At 48.7% G+C, this 18,800-nt stretch overlaps 1 protein-coding gene across 6 annotated transcripts in view; it reads right to left on the bottom strand.

Moving 5' to 3' along the window:
- PRR5L (proline rich 5 like) overlaps positions 1–18,800 on the bottom strand; it is a 73,855-nt gene that overhangs the window by 27,969 nt on the left and 27,086 nt on the right. For all 6 annotated transcript variants that reach the window (XM_047878828.1, XM_047878833.1, XM_047878834.1 and 3 more), the window contains exon 4: positions 9,706–9,754. In XM_047878828.1, the coding sequence (XP_047734784.1) occupies positions 9,706–9,754 (49 nt within the window). The remainder of the gene's footprint in view (positions 1–9,705; positions 9,755–18,800) is intronic.

Here is an 18,800-nt window from a genome sequence, read left to right as displayed (position 1 = left end):
CCAGCTTTTGTTTGTCACGTGCACGCAGAGAAAGGATCTCTGGGCCCAGCCTAGCCCACAGCCCCTGCTCTCCAGAGAATCTCCCGCCATGCACTCAATGGATCTGTGCCCCACTGTGCAAGCTCAAACCCCTTGATCACAGCCTGCATCTCCGACTTAGCTGATTGGCCTGTTTCCTATCCCATTGCTGACCCAGGTCTCAAACTGAGCCAACAGTCTTCTCTCCTGGGAATTTGCAGTCCCCAGGCTCCTACCCTCCAAATGGTCCTATGTTCCTCTGGGCCTCATGGCCTGAAGGGCTTCCTGCTTGGGGTTTAATGCGCTGCAGTTGCCATTTTAATTCTTAGTATTTTTTATCTTCAAACTTGTGTTTTGTAAGTGAAATCTGATAGGGTTCACTTGTGGTCCTGCCTCCTATCACCTCCCCAGGAGGATTTTTCAACACCTGCTCCCCCCCCACTCCCCCACCCCTGCGCGTACTGGTCCCACAGGGTCTCCCTCACCCTGCCTCCGGCCCCACACTGTCCTCTCATTCCCCGAAATGCTGGGGGGCCCAGGCCCAAATGCAAGGAGGGTAGGGTTGGGGCAGGCCCTGCAGCACCTGGGGAGGGGCCCCGGGGGCAGGCTTCCCCGCCCCGGGGCTGGCAGAGCTGTGGCTCAAGTGCTGGTAACTCAGGGAGGGCCTCTTGACCATCCTGGATGTGTGTACTGACGGTGCAAAGGTTCCGATCTCGCGGGGGGGGGGGGGGGGGTCTCCTGTCCACCACAGGCTGCAGCAGCAGGCCCACGGGAAAGGGAGACCGACCTCCCCAACCCTGGCTGCAGCCACTCTGTGTGCTGCTCGCTTCACCTCAGGATACGCCAACTGGACATCTGTGGGGCTTAAGGCTGCTGAGACATCCCCCTCCTTCCCCCCAGAAGGACAAAGGAAAACGAAAAGAACCAGTCTTGACTCAGGCATCCATCTTGGATGGTCTGTCCTTTTAAGCATCTCTTCCTGGAACTCGCCTCACTGCATTCCCGGCCCTTAACAAAGGCATGATTCTGGAAGGCGCTGAGGACATGCTTGCTGCAGGCTGTGGTGATGGAGCTGTGTGGTGCCAGGGCTGGGAAGAACCCGACCTTTCTCTGGTCCCGTTCCCTGCCCAATGGCGGCAACTGCACCACCTCCCTGGCCCGATGGCTTGGAGCCAACAACCGTTTACATTAAATAGCAGCCACCTAGGAAATGACTTGGGACTGGGAACGAGGCCCATTGTTACTTGGTGCCTTGCCCCCACCCCATAAATGAACTTGGATGTGGAATACACATCACTTGAATCAACCAGCAGAGGAGCCTAGACATGAAAGACAGCTGACACGTCTAAGACATCAAAAAATACGCCACCAACAGAAAAATGAAGTTCAACTAGGAAAAATGCAAAAAAAAAAAAAAAAAAACAAAAACAAACCCAAAAAACAAGGATGTCTGGGGAAAGGCATCCAAAACCACCCAATCTTGAGTGGGTGGGACAGATTCAGCTCATCCTAGCTGATCATGGAGGGCAGGCAGGAGGAAGCAGGGGAAGACAGAGGAGAAGGTGGGCTTGTCAACAGTGTGCACCTCTTGTCAAGCAGGTACTTCCCCAAACCCACCGGAGGAACTCAGGGAAACAGGGAACCTACAGGCTGGGGGGTGTGGGTGGGGAGAAGGACACTAACCCATCTTCCCAGAGGAAAGAACTTTCCAACAGCAGGAATCCTGTAAATGCTAAGGCTGCCTGCCACTGCTTTAGCGATGATGATGATGATGAAGAAGAAGAAGAAGAAGAAGAAGAAGAAGAAGAAGAAGAAGAAGAAGAAAGAATGACAGTAGAGTTATTCACTGGTTTTTACTCTTGTCAGGCACTGTATTAAACCCTTTGCATGCACTAACTAGCTCATTGTACCTTTCCCACAAACTATGCCTTTCGTACAGATGAAGAAACGGAGGCTCAGAGTAGCAACTAGCAGATGTGAGACCAGAACTAGCACCCAGATTGGTCTGAATCCAAACCCCCATTATATTCCCCTGGTTTATTTTAGCAATAATAAAACAATATATATAAAGATACAAATAGCTACCGTATGTTGACCGCTCCCTAAATACCAAGGACTTTGCATCTACAACATCTCATCTAGTAACCGCATCAACTTTTTGAAGTCGGTACCATGATCTCAGTTAGCGTATCACTAAGAGAACTGAGGCTCAGAGAGGTTAAGTGACATGCCTGCAGTTACCCAGCCAGTGAGCGTTCCAGCAAGGATGGGAATCCAGACCCACCCGGAAGAAGGTCTGGTGCTTTTAGCCATCCTGTTCTTCTGCCCTGTCCACTGGGGAGGTTTCTTGTGTCCTTGCCCAAAGGGGAAGGGAGAGGAGATCCACTTCAGGATCACACATACGGGGAGCAGTCGGTTTAGCAATCTCGGGTGACGGGACGGAGTTCCGCCATGAAACCTCTATCCAGCTGGGCCATTTCCACTGCCCAACCCTGCTACCAGCTTCCCAAATTCTGCCTCCCCCGAAGTACTTCCTCAGGGCCTCCCTCTCCGCTACCCACACACACTCACTGTCCAGCAAGGCTCACACATGGCTCCTAGGTGGGTTCCATTCCTAAATGAGACATTCTTTCCTACCCCGGAGGCATCTAGAAGCATGCCACTCTGCCTACAGAGAACTCTTCTTAGCCAACAATTCTTTTCTAATCCAGGCATGTTTCCAGTGATATCAAGATCCACAAAGGTTCCTGGCACTGGCACTAAGCCAGGGATGGAAACTATGGGCCACCTCCTTTTTTCCCCGCTGCAGCTTTGAAAGTACAGCCATCATATCTAAGGATGTCTGCATTTCCTGTGAACCTGGGTGCCTTCCTAGATAAGCAACAAAAAGCCTTATAAACACGACTCGTCCCCAAGCCCAGAGAGTTCCTAATAAACCAGTCCTGGTGTGTGGATGGGGGCGGGGAGGGGATGTGGCAGTGTGATGAGACCAGACAGAAATCCCCAGATGGGACTGTGAAAAAGACGAAAAACTTGCTACATATGCGAATCCTTCATTCAGCACCATTTTGGTGGTAGAGGGTGAATTCGGGCTTTTAAAAAAGTCATTTTATAGGAAGCTGGAAAACAGTCCCTGTCTGTTTCTCTGGACACCAAAAATAAATAAATAAAATTTAAAAACCCTGAAATTTCTCTTCCGTGGAGTTTTTCAGGGAATGCCTTACGGGCATTTTAACATTTAGGGTATAATCCAGAAGATTTTTCTTCCATGGCCAGAGGGCCTGAGTCTGACACTTGCTCTACATTTTACCAGCTGTGCGATCTTGGATAACCTCCCTTCTGAGAGCTGCAGTCATAGTATCTGCAGAACAGTAATAACAAAATCTTCCTCATCAGCTGTCAGGAGGAGTAAGTGACTTGGCACAGGGAGAATGCTTCCAGCATTTTCTCAGACTTGATTAGGTATCAGAATCACAGAGTTCTGGGCCCCATCCCCAGTGTCTGATTCTGTGAGTCCGAGGCGGGGCCTGAAAATCTGCCTTGGCAACGCGCTCTCAGGTGGTGCGGAAGATGCTGGCCCGGGGACCACACTTCGAGAACCATCAGCTTTAAAGAGTGGCTGGTGCATAAATGCATGAAAATGTTTGCCGTCGTGACTATGGATTTTTGTCCTCCGTATAGCCCTTGTTTTTTTTAAAAAACAACAACAACAACAACATTTATTTATTTTTGAGAGAGAGACAGAGACAGAGTGTGAGTGGAAGAGGGACAGAGAGAAAGAGGAGACACCGAGTCTGAAGCAGCCTCCAGGCTCTGGGCTGTCAGTACAGAGCCTGACACAGGGCTCAAACTCACTGACCATGAGATCATGACCTGAACCAACGTCAGACGCTTAACTGACTGAGCCACCCAGGCGTCCCCTCCATATAGCTCTTAAGCAGCCTCAGAGACAGTTGCCCTGGTGCTTTCCATGCTTAACAAATATTTCTCAGCCCTTCCAACTCAGTCTTTACCCCTCATGGCCACTGAACTGCTGAATGTTTGCACTTATTGGAACACATGTGCATTTCCAGCATCTACCTCTGCCTTCCAACCTTCCTTCACTGGTGCCTTAAACCTGGCTGCTGCCATTCCCTGCCTGCTCTATAGGAAATCACCCAATTTCACCCATAGTGGGTTCCTGAAAACACGTATTCGTGTGGAACAAGACACTTACATGATGTTCGGAGTTCTGTTCCCACAGAGCTAAGGATTATAAAACCCCTAATTACACCTCACCTTCGGAGCTCATCTTCGGGTGATAGATTTTCAGCATTTTGTACCTACGTGTTCCTTCTTTAACAATAGAATGTGCAATCACCCAAGTCCAATGAGGCTAAAGATCCGCCATTGCAGCATGCCCGCGGATTTTCATCTTTATCTCAATTATATTAAGACCTATGGTTATCAATTTCAAGGCCCATTTTCCCACTTATCCTCATAAAACGTGAGAGAAAGTACAATAAAAATATTCAAATAATTGCACAGATTCCAGGCAATCGCCGAGGAGATTAAGCATGGCGGAGCTGACAGGGAACGCGGCTGGCTGGCGGGCAGCCCCACACAGTGCAGCCTGGGACATCCAGGGGTCCTTCTTGCAGCCCCCAGACTGGCACCACCCCATTCCCTCCCCTCACAGTGCCCAAGCAAAGTTTCTGAGCCACTCCCAAGTTTACAGACTCCACAAGGGCTTTCTTCCAAGTACTTGCCAAATCCAAAACGTAACCTCGCAACCATCTTCTCCCCTAAGGGTATCATCTTCTCCCCTTATCTTTTTGCTGGAGCTCAGCCCACTTGTTCAAAGCCCCATCTCTTGCTCCCCTCCATCCACCTAATCACCCCTTTCCTTTTGGGGAACCCCATGTGTTTGGGAAGACCTCCCAGGCTGACCAAAGAGGAGCTGAAACTTTTTGCCTCCAGTCAATTTGGGTTTGGAAAAAAAAAAAAAAAATCACATGAAAGTGATTTTCCCCAATCTTTATCATCTCTCCACCCAGGAAGAATCTGTGGATTCTTACAAGTCCCACCCAGCTTTGTCCCTACAAAGTATACTTATCCTGGGCCTGTTTGTAAGCCTTTACCATCCACTCAGGTTTTCAGGTAACACTACCCTGTGTGGTACCTGCATAGAGGTATCCACATCCCTGCTCTGTCTTCAGTGTCGAACTCCATGGTGACCATGACACTTCCATGGGTCTCCTCCTTTGGTTCTGCCATGTGCCACAAGCCCTTAACGAATCTTCCCTGATAATGATGAGCTAAGAGGGACTGGCCTCCTGGGGCTCTCACAAGACATGAGCAGTAATGGAAGTATTTAGATCAAACGCTACCAGGCCATCTGTGGCCTTTGGGCACTGGGGTGACTAAATTTCCCCTTTTCCTAGGTACTATCTTGTTCAGAGCTACTGACTAGAAACTGAGTTTCTGTATCAAGCAAAACTCTAGTTTCACCAAAGGGAATTTAACTTTCCGGGCTTGGGGTAAAAACTTGCAACAAACACAACACAGCCAGCAGATACAGGAGCACAGAATACTCTATCTGCAGCCACTCCTCCCCCCCCCCCCCCCCAACCCCATGCCCTGCACCACCGACGTGGTTAACCATTAATTAGGTGATAGAAAAATGTAGAGCACTTCTGATCATCATTTCCAAAGTTCTAAGGAAACAGTGATCCCACAGAGCTGTCTCTATGATAGAGTTCCCTGGGAAACCCCAGCTTTCCTTCCAGGCCCAAAACAGAGGGAAAGAGAAAATTCAACACTGGAAATGTCAGATTTTTTCCCGCCAGTTTCTTATGGAAATCTCTCTATGCTTCTGTGGATCAAATGGCCTGTCTTCTCTGTGTGCAGACACAAGATAAGCACTCTTTTCCCACCTGCTTCCCCTCTGCCTTCACCTCAGGTCATTTTCATTATTCCTGACTGAAGATACCCTTCAGTGAATCTTTCCTTGAAGCTACAAATTGAGAATGCTCACCTTCAAAAGCAGAGCCACAGAGAAGGTTCTGCAAGTAGAGATCTCTGGGTTGGAGAGATGCGACCCAACCCAACCCAGAAGAGATCTCTCTGGGTCCCAGGAGATGTGAGTTCATCGCTAAATGCAGACGGCAGGGAGGGGGCACCCAATCCTTCATGTCACACAGAAAAGCCCAGAGCCCAAAGAGCCCATTCATCGACCTCTCCCTTTGGGGTCTCACCTCCACCCTCATGTTCTGTTCCTTATTTGCCCATGGACTTCCTCCTTCCTCCTTGCTGGAGGCGTGTTCTTTCTGGAGCCCATTCAGACTTTTCCTTCTTCACAGCACGTCTGCTAGTTGAATGTGAAGGCTGGTCTCTATAAGCCCTCCCTCCTAGACCTCCCTCCTCCCTTCCATCCTCCTTCATGGACAGTTCTTCCTTGCATGGCTTTGGAACCAGCCCACCTTCAAGCAGTGCCCAGCATTGGGCTTTCCAAACCTGACTCTCTCTAGAACCACCTTCACCATCTGGCCATCGCCAGGGTCCCCTAAACTGTTATTCTTTGCATACTATTTTTCTTAAATCAGTCCACTTTTTAAAACATAAATATGTTTAAAAAATGAAACTATAGCAACATCATTTGCCATAAACAGAATGTAACTCAACCATCAACTCGAGGCAAAGAAAAAATATTTTATGAAATCCTAATCAGTGTTCCTAGCTGAAGACACTAAGTTCGAGGCGTGCTCTGTCTTTCTGAAACAAGGGAGATCTCCAAGTCCTGCAGGAGTGTCAAAGATACAGTGGCTCAAAGCGAGACTCTCCCTGGGCACAATCCGAAGCATGAAAGGAAAAGAAAGGAAAATACATTCTAGCCACGAAGACCAGTATTACTTAACGTCATTGTGCATACCACCTAATATCATCTCCTGTATCTGTGGTAGACAACCCCTCCCTCTCTCCCAAGAAACTTCACTGGGCATCTCTTATGTTCCAGGTACTTTCCAGGCACTGGGGAGCCAAACACCTTTTTTTTTTTTTTTTAAAGGGCTCTGCACCTACAGGAAACTTAAAACCTACATTTAAATAAACAGTATCCAGGATAGCTTTCTCTCCAGTCTAGTACTAAGGAAAATCCCAGATTCAAAACTGTGAAAACCAGTTCCCACCCCACACCCCCAGAAAGAGACTCAATATTCACCAAGCCGTTTCTCTGATTAAGCTCTCGATGGAAAATGACATGTGGTTATTAGTTAAGTGGCTGGCATACTTTGTAAGCAGCATTAACCGACCCCCCCAAACCTCAGGGCTTCCCAGATAAACAAGTCCCCACCCAAGTGCCCTTCCCCACCCATCCTAGGGGTAGCCCCCCGTGCCAAAAGACAACTGACATTTAAAACCCGATTGAAACCACACCAAACTCTGTCTACTTTAAATGTCAGCGAGGAAGGCTGCCGGCCTGGCAGGTTTCTTCAGGACCAATTGAAAAACCACTTCTCTGTAGTTGGATTTAAAAATCAATCAGTACAGACAGCAAGAGAAGAGACTGAGGACAAGGCTGACCTTTGAGTCAAGGTCAACTGAGATGATTCACATTTGTAACTAATTACCTCTTTCTTAATCTTTATGTTTGTCTCTCCCTGGACAGGGGCTTTTTCTTTCAAGCAGCTGAGACATCTGACCCGATAGAATTCCAGGCTGCTGTTGGGTCTTGCTTTGTCCATATTTATAGTGGCTATTCTCTGCTGTGTGTGTGTGTGTGTGTGTGCGTGTGTGTGTGTGTGTGTGTGTTTTAAAGGACTAACATCTGTCATTCTTTAAAAGTGCACATAAAAATTTAAGCTTCCCGAATGTTGGTAAGGAAGAAAAAAAAAAGAATGTCAGTATTGTTTTTAAGATCTAAAAATTCTTTAACCTGTCTTAAATAAAAGTATGTTCTCCGTGGGTATAGAATAGCACCACCAACCTGAAACCAAGATGTTAGGTATTTTTATGTTAATTTCCCATTAAAAGGGTTGGACGACACTTTAGAATAACAAATACGCATACAGTTAAGTTTAATAACCGCGTTACTCTGTCTTCCTCTGTGCTAGTCACTGTTCTGAGCACTTGACAAATAACACTTTATTTAGTCCTCACGACAATCTTATAAGGTTAGGGCCTAACACCCCTGGTTTTATAGAACAGAAAACTAAAACACACAGAGGTAAAGCAACTTGCTCAAGGTCACACAGCTGGTAAGGGGCTATGCTGGGCACTGAACTCAGGTAGTCTGGCTTTAGAGGCCACGATCTTGACCACTCCCCTACTCTGTCCCCCACCCAACACCCACACTATGCGCTGAATGCTTTGCATGTGTTATTTCATGTAAACCAACAACGACCTCTAAGGTAGGTCATGTTTTTGTTCCCATTTTACAGATGGGGAAAATGAGGCATCTTGCCCAAGACCTACTCAGCTAATGAGCAGGGAAAAGTAGTAACTCTGACTTCACTAAAGTATCACTCAGTCAATTACTCACTGTCAAACAAACGTCCCCATGCCCTCTCCCACATGCCTGTGGGTGGAGTCAGGAAAACAACTTATGTCAGTCGATTAGAAACTATCCTCTGAGGGGCATCTGGGTGGCTCAATTGGTTAAGCTTCTGACTCTTGATTTCAGCTCAGGTTAGCATCTCACAGTTCATGAGTTCAAGCCGCAGGTCAGGCTCTGCGCTGACAGCACGGAGCCTCCTCGGGATTCTCTCTCTCCCTCTCTCTCTGCCCTTCCCCTGCTCATGCACACACAACACTCTCACTCTCAAAATAAATAAATAAACTAAGAAAAAACGAAGAAGAAAAATAAACCATCCTCTAGGGGAGTCTGGAACCTTGAGTTCATTAGCCTCATAACAACAGTGTTTGGGCAGGAGGGGTGTCAGATCGCTGGATCCAATCATCTTTAACAGAACAGACTAGGAGGCTTAGCAACAAGAAGTCACTTGGCTGAAAGGTACATACAGTTACACCGAATTAGATGCCATCCCCGGGGGGTGAGAGGGAATGTTGCTAGAGCAGCAGTTCCCACAGTGTGGTCTGAGGTCCCATATCCCCAGACCTTTTCCACAGGGTCAAAACTAGTTCCTTAATGACACTAAGCCACAATTTGCCCTTTTCCTTGCATCTTCCATCAGTGTACCGTGCAGGTTTCCAGAGACCGCATGATGCGCAATGTCACAACAGACTGAATGGGAAACAGACAGGAGGATCCATCCGGCTATCTTCTATGAAGCCAGATGGTGCAGAGATTTGCAAACGTAAAATAATGCCTCTCTTCTATTTTTTTTTATTCTGAAAAGTTATTTTTCACAAAAATGCTATTTAGACTAACATGTAATAGGTTTATTATTTAAATGACTTAAATATTTTTAAGTTTCTCAGGTTCAGTTTCCAATACGGTGAAGACAGAGATAACCCAAATAACCGATCATTTTTAAGAGTGTAAGGATGACCAAGAAGCCTGAGAACCACTGCCCAAGACTGGAATCTCCATAAAAGCAGGGACCACACTGGCCCTGTGCATTATCAGGGACTCGGCATATGTAATCTTGGATGTTGAAGGAATGCCCAGGTGTATGGTATTGGCCATCCCTTTAGGTGCATGTATCCATGTGCACTATAATGACAGATACTCAGACTCACACAACTTACCTGGAAATAGTCTGTAATGAATGATCCAAGTTCACTCTTCAGCAGCCTCCTGGGGAGAGAGAAACACCATCAAGCAGCCCATGATAGTAGAGCTCCCGGTGCCTAACTCACAGACACATACAATGATAGAGTGCTCCCCAGTGGCATAGGGGCCAAGGCCAGGTCTAAGAAAGGAGTGTGCTAGGCTCTAATAATACCTCTGCACCAAAGTTATTATGGGATTCAGGCAATGGAAGTCCTAAAAGGGTATCTGTTCCTTAGTTCACTCTACAAAGACAACCATCGCCAGAGGGCAGTCGCGGGAGATTCTAATTCTAATAGAGTTGGTAGAAGCAAGCTAGGGGACTCTGGCTTCATGGGAAGCAAAAAAAAAAAAAAAAAAAAAGAAAGAAAAGGAAAGAGAGAAAGACCATAATTTTGTAATCTTCCATATTTGTAGACTTTATGGTTTAAAACATATTTTTCACGCATTCTTCAGCCAAGGATTGAAGAACTGTAAAGTATGTGTGAGAGGAGGGCAATTATTATCCTCCAGTATAAGTAAAGAAACAGAGGCTCAGAGAGGCCCCCAGTGGCAGAGTGAAGATCCAAACCCAGGCCTTCTGCAAATTCAACATCTTTCCTCATAATTCCACTCTGTCTCTCCTCCAAATCCATCAGAGACATTCAACATGGTGCCATAGTTTGGATGGTCTTACCACGCCCCCGCCTCCAAGTGACTGAGGTAGTCGTTCAAAGGGGGCTACAACAGGGAAAACAGATTTTATTTATCCAGTTTATTGAGCTTCCCTTGACGTGCCAGACACTGGGCCAGCACCAGGTGGACGGAAGTGAACAACCAAGACAGATGAGGTCTCGGTGGTATGGATCGATAGTGTGTTAATAAATACACTCGCAGGATAATTTCAAAGAGTCTTTAGAGCTAAAAAAGAATTTTAAAAATAGAGGTGTTGGCACCAGGTCCCCATCTCCCTGTGACAAATCGTGGGACCGCCCTACTGATCTTTCTTTAACTTGATCCAAATAAGGCAATGAATCTAAAAACATGAGTAACTGGCTTTCCGGATCCAACGTGCTCCCTAGAAGGTACACTCCTCATTGACTTCAAATTGTTTCACCCCACCAGCCACGGTCATTAAGGAGCAAAGGCTCAGCCTTCTGACAACCCCCGCTGGATATCAACTCCCCCGCCCCCAAAATGTGTTCCCACATGTTCTCCGTGTCCTGGAGAAACAGGAAGTGACAATGAGGTATCATTATGTGCAGATCATCGATGCAACGGGATCAAAAAAGAGAAAGAGACACCCATGATCTCAATTCTCACACCAGAAAGAGCCCTGGAAAGCTGCAAACACGGGTGGCACACGGAAAATACCTTCTTTTTCCCAAGACAGACAATGTGCCTGTGTGGATACCGCATCTTGAGATCCAATTTAATGGCAGTCTCCTGGAAGGCTGCCCCATCAACACAACCCAGGAGCTCTCCCAGATGGTGGGCAGGTCTGACAGAAACAGGGGAAACTTCATCAGTCAGGAGGCTGAGGGCAGGTTGCTCATCGCTGCTCTTGGAGGCTAGAAGTGTCTCTCAGACAGAAAACAGAAACCTGGCGGGCAGCCCCAGATGGGGGCTCTCAAACAGGAAGAGTCAGAGAGGCTGCTTCTGATTGCTGGCCACTGGGAAGTCTTCATGGCCACTGGGAAGCCTCAAAACCATAGGTGAAGAAGCCAGGCTTCCTCAAAAGGACTTAGAAAACCAAGTCCTAATAATGGGCTACTTCAAACGAAGTTTCCCACACACATCTCAGGTACCCATAATGCTGAGGGGCTGAAACGGCTCTGAGAACAAATAATACGCTATGGAGTTGGCGTTCTGAGGAATCTGTGCTGGGAAACTCTGTGCTCATGAAGATGCTTTGGGTAAAATGGAAGGAGAAAGAGGTCAGGGGTAAGGGTAGTCCTTCAAGGTCAACAACCATGGAAAACCCTACTGGAGCACGTTGGAGGAGGGACCTATGCAAATGTAACGGTTGTTAATGGAGGCTAGACATGGTTAAACAGGCGATGACTGCCCAGGGACATTTCACAATGGCACTCTGAGTGCATCCTGATGTTACCCAAGTGAGGAATCCAAGAAGTATCTTCCCCTACCTATCAGGGCATGCAGAAAGGCTGGGGCCTCCAGTGAGGGGGAGACACAGCACCTTATCGTAAGGCGAGGGCTGCAGCAAGCCATGGCCACAGCCAGAATTCTGCAGAGCGTTAAGGGAACACAAAGCGTGGGGTAGAAATCAGCTGATAAAGGAGCGGAGGCTAAGGAGTGAACCTGACATAACCACCAAGACAAAGGCACAGAAGAAAGGACTCTGAAGCGACGAGCAGCCGCACCAGGAGCGATGGGAGGGTGATGGATGGGAACAAGCCACAGAGCACAGAGAGCTGCTTCCCGCACACTGAGGGCGATCCTCAGTCCTTTACCGAGGGGGAACCAGCACAGGAATGTGCACAACAACCCGCTTTATAAACTTAAAGAACCATGGACCATTTATAACCAGGTATGGTAAGAGAATGAGACACTTGTCCTTTCATCTATCCTGAGTTTAAAACCCTGTCCGCTAGGTATTATTGTTAGACTTAGCTGAACAGAACTGACCCCATCGGATCACTGAAGCCAACATTCTGTTATCCCGGGTAGGCGTGTCAGTAAGTTGCTCTGTCCCTTACAAAACCTGTCGGACTTCTGGGCATGCTATGCATTACACAAGGTCACTGCATATGTGTACAGAGTTTTTACTGCAGGAAAATACAGGAATCAATAAAAATGGGCACCAATAGTGCTCATAAAAAATTGTGGTTCATTCATACAACGGAATTTTATGCAATTGTTAGAGACAGAGAGAGAGGGAAGAACTCTAACGATACAAAAATCAATTTTTTAAAAATGCAGGATACAGGGGTGCCTGGGTGGCTCAGTCGGTTACGCTTCCGACTTGGGCTCAGGTCATGATCTCGCGGTTTGGGAGTTCGAGCCCCACACTGGGCTCTGTGCTGACAGCTTGGAGCCTGGAGCCTGCCTCGGATTCTGTGTCTCCTTCTCTCTCTGCCCCTCCCCCACTTGTGCTCTGTTTCTCTCTACCAAAAATAAATGTAAAAAAAAAATTTTTAAATGCAGGATACAGAAGAGTGTGTATAATACGCTACCTTGTGAAAAGATAAAAGGAAGAATATATATATATTTTTATTTACAGAATACCAATGAACTCAGTTGTCAAATCTGCTCTCTTCACATGCTGTTCTGCAAGAGCGATGTGATTTGGTTTCCAACAGGCCCTTTGAACTAAAATAGCACCTTGATTTTTAACCCATGAAGTGTGTATGCATTTAAAAAATTACATAGAGGATTATATATAAATACTGGGTTTGGTCTCCTCTTCTCCATCTCCCCAAGTAAGGACACGGAGGAGGCAGAAGTTGTTGCTGGAAATTTGGTGGGGCAACAAAACACTTCAGCAAACTTTATTCCCTGAAGTTAGGGGATATTCTCCTACAGATCAACCCAGTCTGTGGACCTCCTATGAACTGTTGAATATCCCCAGTTGCTTTTCCATATCGATGCTCCTTACATATGCCTAAGGAAGGTCTGGGAGAAAGTCCACTAAATTGCTGTTATAATAATTATCTTTGCGGGGGCTTGAATGAGAACTGGGTTTCTGGGGTACAGGAGAGGGAGATTCTTCACGGTACACCTCACTATATAAATGTTTCCTACCCTGTGAACAAAGCCCTATTAAATTTTTTAAAATTAAATTTTTAAATTTAAATTTTTAAAAATTTGTAATTAACAAGAACCACCCCCAAGGTTACCATGAGATGCAGCTGAGAAGGAATTCTGGGAGTGAGTTCCCATCAAGGGCGTGATGTCAGGAAGCAGGCAGTCCTAGGGAACGGAGCACCCCACAAGCAGAGAACCTGCCAACGCAAACCCTCCTCAGCCTGGCAGCCTGAGAATTCAACTCAGAGAGAAAAGCGGGGAGGAAAGGCCAGAGCTGGCCCAGCCATCGGAGAGCAGACTGCCGCTGAGTCATACCGCAAAATCTCCAACCTGTTTCTCTACTCGGTGTTTATTCTGCTTGCACTGGGTTTACAAGGAACGAGTACTTCTGAAAAACATGATCTTAGCTGAACTGAGAGAAAGAGGGATTTTCCACCCCTCTGTCATGATACACCATCCCCAGGGGGAACTCGGCAGTCGCTTCCCTCCAGAGTGACTGGTAAGAGAAGAGAGATCCATGAATTCATTCACTGAATCACAACCATTTCCTGAACACCTGCGGTGTGCCAGCCACGGTGCTAGACTAGACGCTAGGAGAAGGGATAGGCAGGGCTCGGACAGTGATTTTCTTCTCACCGGGGCCACGGTCTCAGGAGGCACCAGGTGCACCAACGTCTCCAAAAATGGAGAGCGTAAGTATCAAGGCATTAGAGGTATGCAGACCTACATTCACAGAAAAACAACTCACCCTGTAACTTCCTCACCAACTTTGCCAGTTTAGTCTGTAAAGCACGAGAAAGAAGAGCAAAGCAGGAGGAAGACAACAGAATTAACGAGCCTATGGTTTGTGGTTCCCTAGATGCAAAAGACAGGAAATCTCTGATCTCCAATCCTTACGATGCGTGCTCTGTCTCAGGCACGGGGGCCAAGAATCCAGCATCCCCCTTCCACTTTTTCCACCCTTTCCTAGGGTGTTTTCCCCGAAGACAGGAAAGTAGGGACTTATTGCAGCAAATAAATAAGGAAGAAGAAATAAACTGCTCTTAGGATGGAGCTGGACGATCTTTTCCCCCGGTTGAAGTTTCACTAAGCACTTACTGGGTGCCAGGCACTGTTTTCCACAACATACACAACATGTGTTTCCTCCTGTAAGCTAGAAACAAAGCCATCTGGTTGTAGTGACAGCTCCACTTTTTAAGGAAACCAATGCTCAGAGGTCACTCAGGAGGGTGTGCAGCAAGCACAGGACGGAGATGGGAGGAGCCTCACGGAGTGTGAGGACCAAGAGGCAGCTCCTGGGCCTGAAAACTGTTGTCAGCAATAACCTTTGCAAGTCAATGTCCCAGGTGAGTCCCTTGTATCTGCTCCCCAGCTGGAGTTCAGGCGTAATGAGGATGCCTACTCCGCAGATAGTGTAAGGGTTAAGGGAGTTCATCCTAGACCAGTTAGTTCCCAGAAGAAGCCTGGCACACGCAAGACTCAGCAGGTGCATGCTACCCAGGGCTGCAGACCCTGAAGCCCACACTCCCAAGGACTCAATTTCACTGCTTCTTGGCATCTTTTTTTTTTAAAGAGAAAGAAAGTGCATGCATGAGCAAGGGAGGGGGCAGAAGAAGGGAGGGAGGAAGGGAAAGGGAGACAGAGAGAGAGAGAGAGAGAGAGAGAGAGAGAGAGAGAGAGAGAATGTCAAGCAGGCTCTACGCTCACCACAGAGCCTGACATGGGGCTTGATCGCATGACCCTGGGATCATGACCTGAGCTGAAATCAAAGAGTTGGATGCTCAACCGACTGAGCCACCCAGGAGCTCCAGCATCTTCTTAAAAGGACAGCCGGGCCAGCATTTCCCAGACCTGACATTAAGGACCCAGGTGAGACTCATGAAGGGGGCTGGACACTAGGGCCAGACCTCACTGATTTAAGGGTAAAGGCAGAGGATGGGGCCACACTTGGGGGGAAATGTGGCTGTGACGAAGATGGAAGTAACATCTCAGCTTAATGAGATGCTTCATCTGTTTCACGTACGGGGCCTCCATGCCAGGTTTCGTGTGGAAACCGAATCCTGAGCTAACCACCACCACCCCTAGTGGCAGCTGCAGCCACGGAGCCAGAAGAAGGAAGTGGGGCCTCAGGAGTAATGCGCCCCAGGAGTAATGGCAAAGGAACGCTTACGTGGACCCGGCCCCAAAGCGAAACAGAGCATGAAGTTCAGTCAGAAGCCAAAAAGGCCACAATAGGGAAAAAAATGGGGAACCACTCACTGGTCTGTATTATCTCACCCCTTCTCCCTCCCAGGCTGACTGGGCGAGACACCACCCCAGATGACAAGATTTCCTGTTATTACACAGACTCGCCATCTCGCCCCTCACCGTCTTGTCAACTTCCCACTTCTGTGGACTCGAAAGTAAACAAGGCCCTGCCGGAGCTAGATGCTGGTTGGGGGGCGTGGGGACCACAGGGTGACAGGCAGCGCAGGAGTGGCACGAAGGATGTAGAGAAACCACCTCGGGTATGAGCCGTGATCTCCCTTGCATGTGCGGAAAGACCCAAAGCAGCAAAATCCCAAGGGATGACGAAGCAGTTTGGAGACAGATGACACGGGGCTCGTGTTTAACCAGCACGCGTCAGGACAGCCAGATGAGTTGTTCGACGTTTCTGTGCCATTTGGCAATTAGGGGCTGCCCCACGTACTCGGGCCCTCCAACCTGGCCCCTTAGCGGGGTCCAACCCCACTTCCTCAGGATCCAGGAACAGCAGGGGACCTGCAGACTCGGTTACTGATGCTACGCTGATCAGTGTCCCGCTGACCCGACTGCGAAATCCTCCGAAGATGAGAGACGGGGCAGAGACAGAGAGAGAGAGGGAGAGGGAGAGGGAGAGGGAGAGAGAGAGAGACAGAGAGAGAGAGAAGTGCAGCTCAAGCTCACCCAAAGCCGGGCTCAAATTCACAAACTGTGAGATCGTGACCTGAGCTGAAGTCAGATGCTTAACTGACCGAGCCATCCAGGCACCCCAAGGAAATGGCATCTTTAAGCACTAACATGGAAATGCCCCATTTCCTCCTAGGGTCCGTTCTATCGGGGCCACTGGAAGTGGTGTCCATGACTCAGGTAAAATGCCAGGACTCCCATACATCTCAGTTTCCTGCACCCCAGTGGGTGGCAATGGGGACAGTGAAAAAGATGGAGGAAAGGTTGACCTAATTATGTCACACGCACGTTGCTAGGCAGTTGACACACAGGGCTGCTGATTCTCCAGTGCCTCTGTGGTAGGAATTTATCCTCATCTGCAAGATGAGACAGACGCTCAGAACCTTGCCCAGGGCCATGTATACAGATCCTCACTCAACGCGAGGCCAACCTGAAAGTCGGTCCATGGCACCCCACAGGCTCACAGGGGCAGGTAGGCAAGGTGGGTGAGGGAGGCAGGTGGGCATGAGTAGCGGGGGGCTGTAGTGGGCTTCTCTAAAGCCAGCAGCCGGGCCTTGGCTCCTGGAAGGGAGCTGATCAGTTCCAGGCCAGACTGCACATCCAGCGCTGCCCGACGTGAACTTTCCAGAGAGGCCTGGATTTTTAGGGGAGATATCCACATTTCTAAACACTGTGCAGACCAACCACCACACGGGGCCAGCCCCAGAGGCTTCCCATTTGTCACTTCCCTTTAGCTACCCTTCCCTCCCCCAAAATCAAATGTGTTTACCAACCGGAGCAGAGAGAAAAACAACACACACTCAGGCAGGGCCACCTGGGCTGAAAAGAGACTCCACCTCAAGCCCTCCCAAAGTAGGGCCCTCAGAAGACAGCGCCCTGCTTGCCTCTGATGTGGTAACGATTCTGTGCCCTGGGACGTCAGGCCTAAATCTGGACAAGGCCATCTCTGTGTGCCTCCTGCAGCCTACTTACTAGGAGTTTAAGAACACGGGAGGCTCAGGTTCAAATCCCAGCAGTACGACTCTGGGCAAGTCGTCCCATTTCTCCGTGCCTCTATTTCCTCATCCGCAAGACAGGGATACAGTACCCGTCTCATAGAGGTGTGGCGAGTTTTAGAAGAACTGACACAGTGAAAGCACCCAGAAGCAAGCCTGGCACGTACTAAACACTACGTAAATGTCTGCTATTATCATCACCTCAGGGAGTCTCGCCTCAAACTCTGCCAGCCTGTGGGCCGCGGCCAAAGTCTCCTCCTTTTCCAGCTCTTCCCAGCTCTTCCCCGGGGTTGAGGGTCCTGCCACAGTCACCAGGCTCCCTCACAGAGATGGGAAAACCTGAGGTGCGTTCCCTTCGGGGGGACTCGGGCAGCCAAAGGACTCAGAAGGAGGGCGTGTCGACTCAGAGCCATCAAAGATCAAGCACGGTTCTTGGAACCTCCTCTTTCCTTGAAAATCTCTGGGGTTTCCTCCATGCTGCCTCCCTCCCAACAAGAACAGAAGCAGTGTGGTTGGAGACAGAAGGAAAATGTGAGTTTCCTGCCTCAGGCCAGCTGCAGATAACTCATCTCTGGTTTCCGGAACCCTTGTCTCTGAGCATTCATTTCTGCAGAGAGAGAGAAAAAAAAAAATCCTCCTGGGGGGAGAAGCAGAGGGTGGGAGGCCATGGAGACAGAAGTACGGCAAGGAGGTCATGGCCTCAGTTGCCCTTTCCACCTCACCCTTGCCTGCTCCTCCTTCAGATTTCAACTGAGGTGTCACCTTCCCCCAAATAATTATGTGCCTATCCTCTGCCCTCCCCCGGCACTCTGGATTCCGCTAACACCCCACTGAAGACACAGTAGGGTCACGACCTACGCCGGGCCCCCCACTCACTCTGCAGGAAGCTCCCCAAGAGCTAGAACCACCTACTTCAATAGCTTCCTCCAAACCTGGCCCAGTATCCGGTACAGCATCCACCAATATCCACTGACTACATGAATAAAAGCACCAGTGGCCTCTCCCTCCACACACCCCCCCCCACCAATCAAAAACTGAAAGCACTTTCAAGAATCTACTTGTACAGGTTCTCGTTAAGAACCAGCAAATGTAAATCATAGGTTTCTCATACTTCTCTAACTCTTCGTAGTCACACACAATCCGTAGAACAGTTGGCTGAAAAGGAAGGAGGGTGCTCCTGTGTCAGAGAGGTTTGGACAGTCTGGTTCCTGGGAAAACCCAGGGAACCCAAGCCTCAGACCCAGACGCGTCCCCACTGCCAAAATGCAGCACATCAGGATTGAAGCTGGGAGGGTATTAAAAACCACACGGGGGCACCTGGGTGGCTCAGTCGGTCTTGATTTTGGCTCAGGGCATGATCTCACGGTGCGTGAGCTCGAGCCCCGAGTCAGGCTCTATACGGA

This window comes from Prionailurus viverrinus, chromosome D1 (genome assembly GCF_022837055.1).
Source record: "Prionailurus viverrinus isolate Anna chromosome D1, UM_Priviv_1.0, whole genome shotgun sequence".
NCBI classification, from domain to species: domain Eukaryota; kingdom Metazoa; phylum Chordata; class Mammalia; order Carnivora; family Felidae; genus Prionailurus; species Prionailurus viverrinus.
The sequence above is the reverse complement of the archived record's forward strand: the minus strand, read 5'-3'. Positions and strand labels throughout refer to the sequence as shown.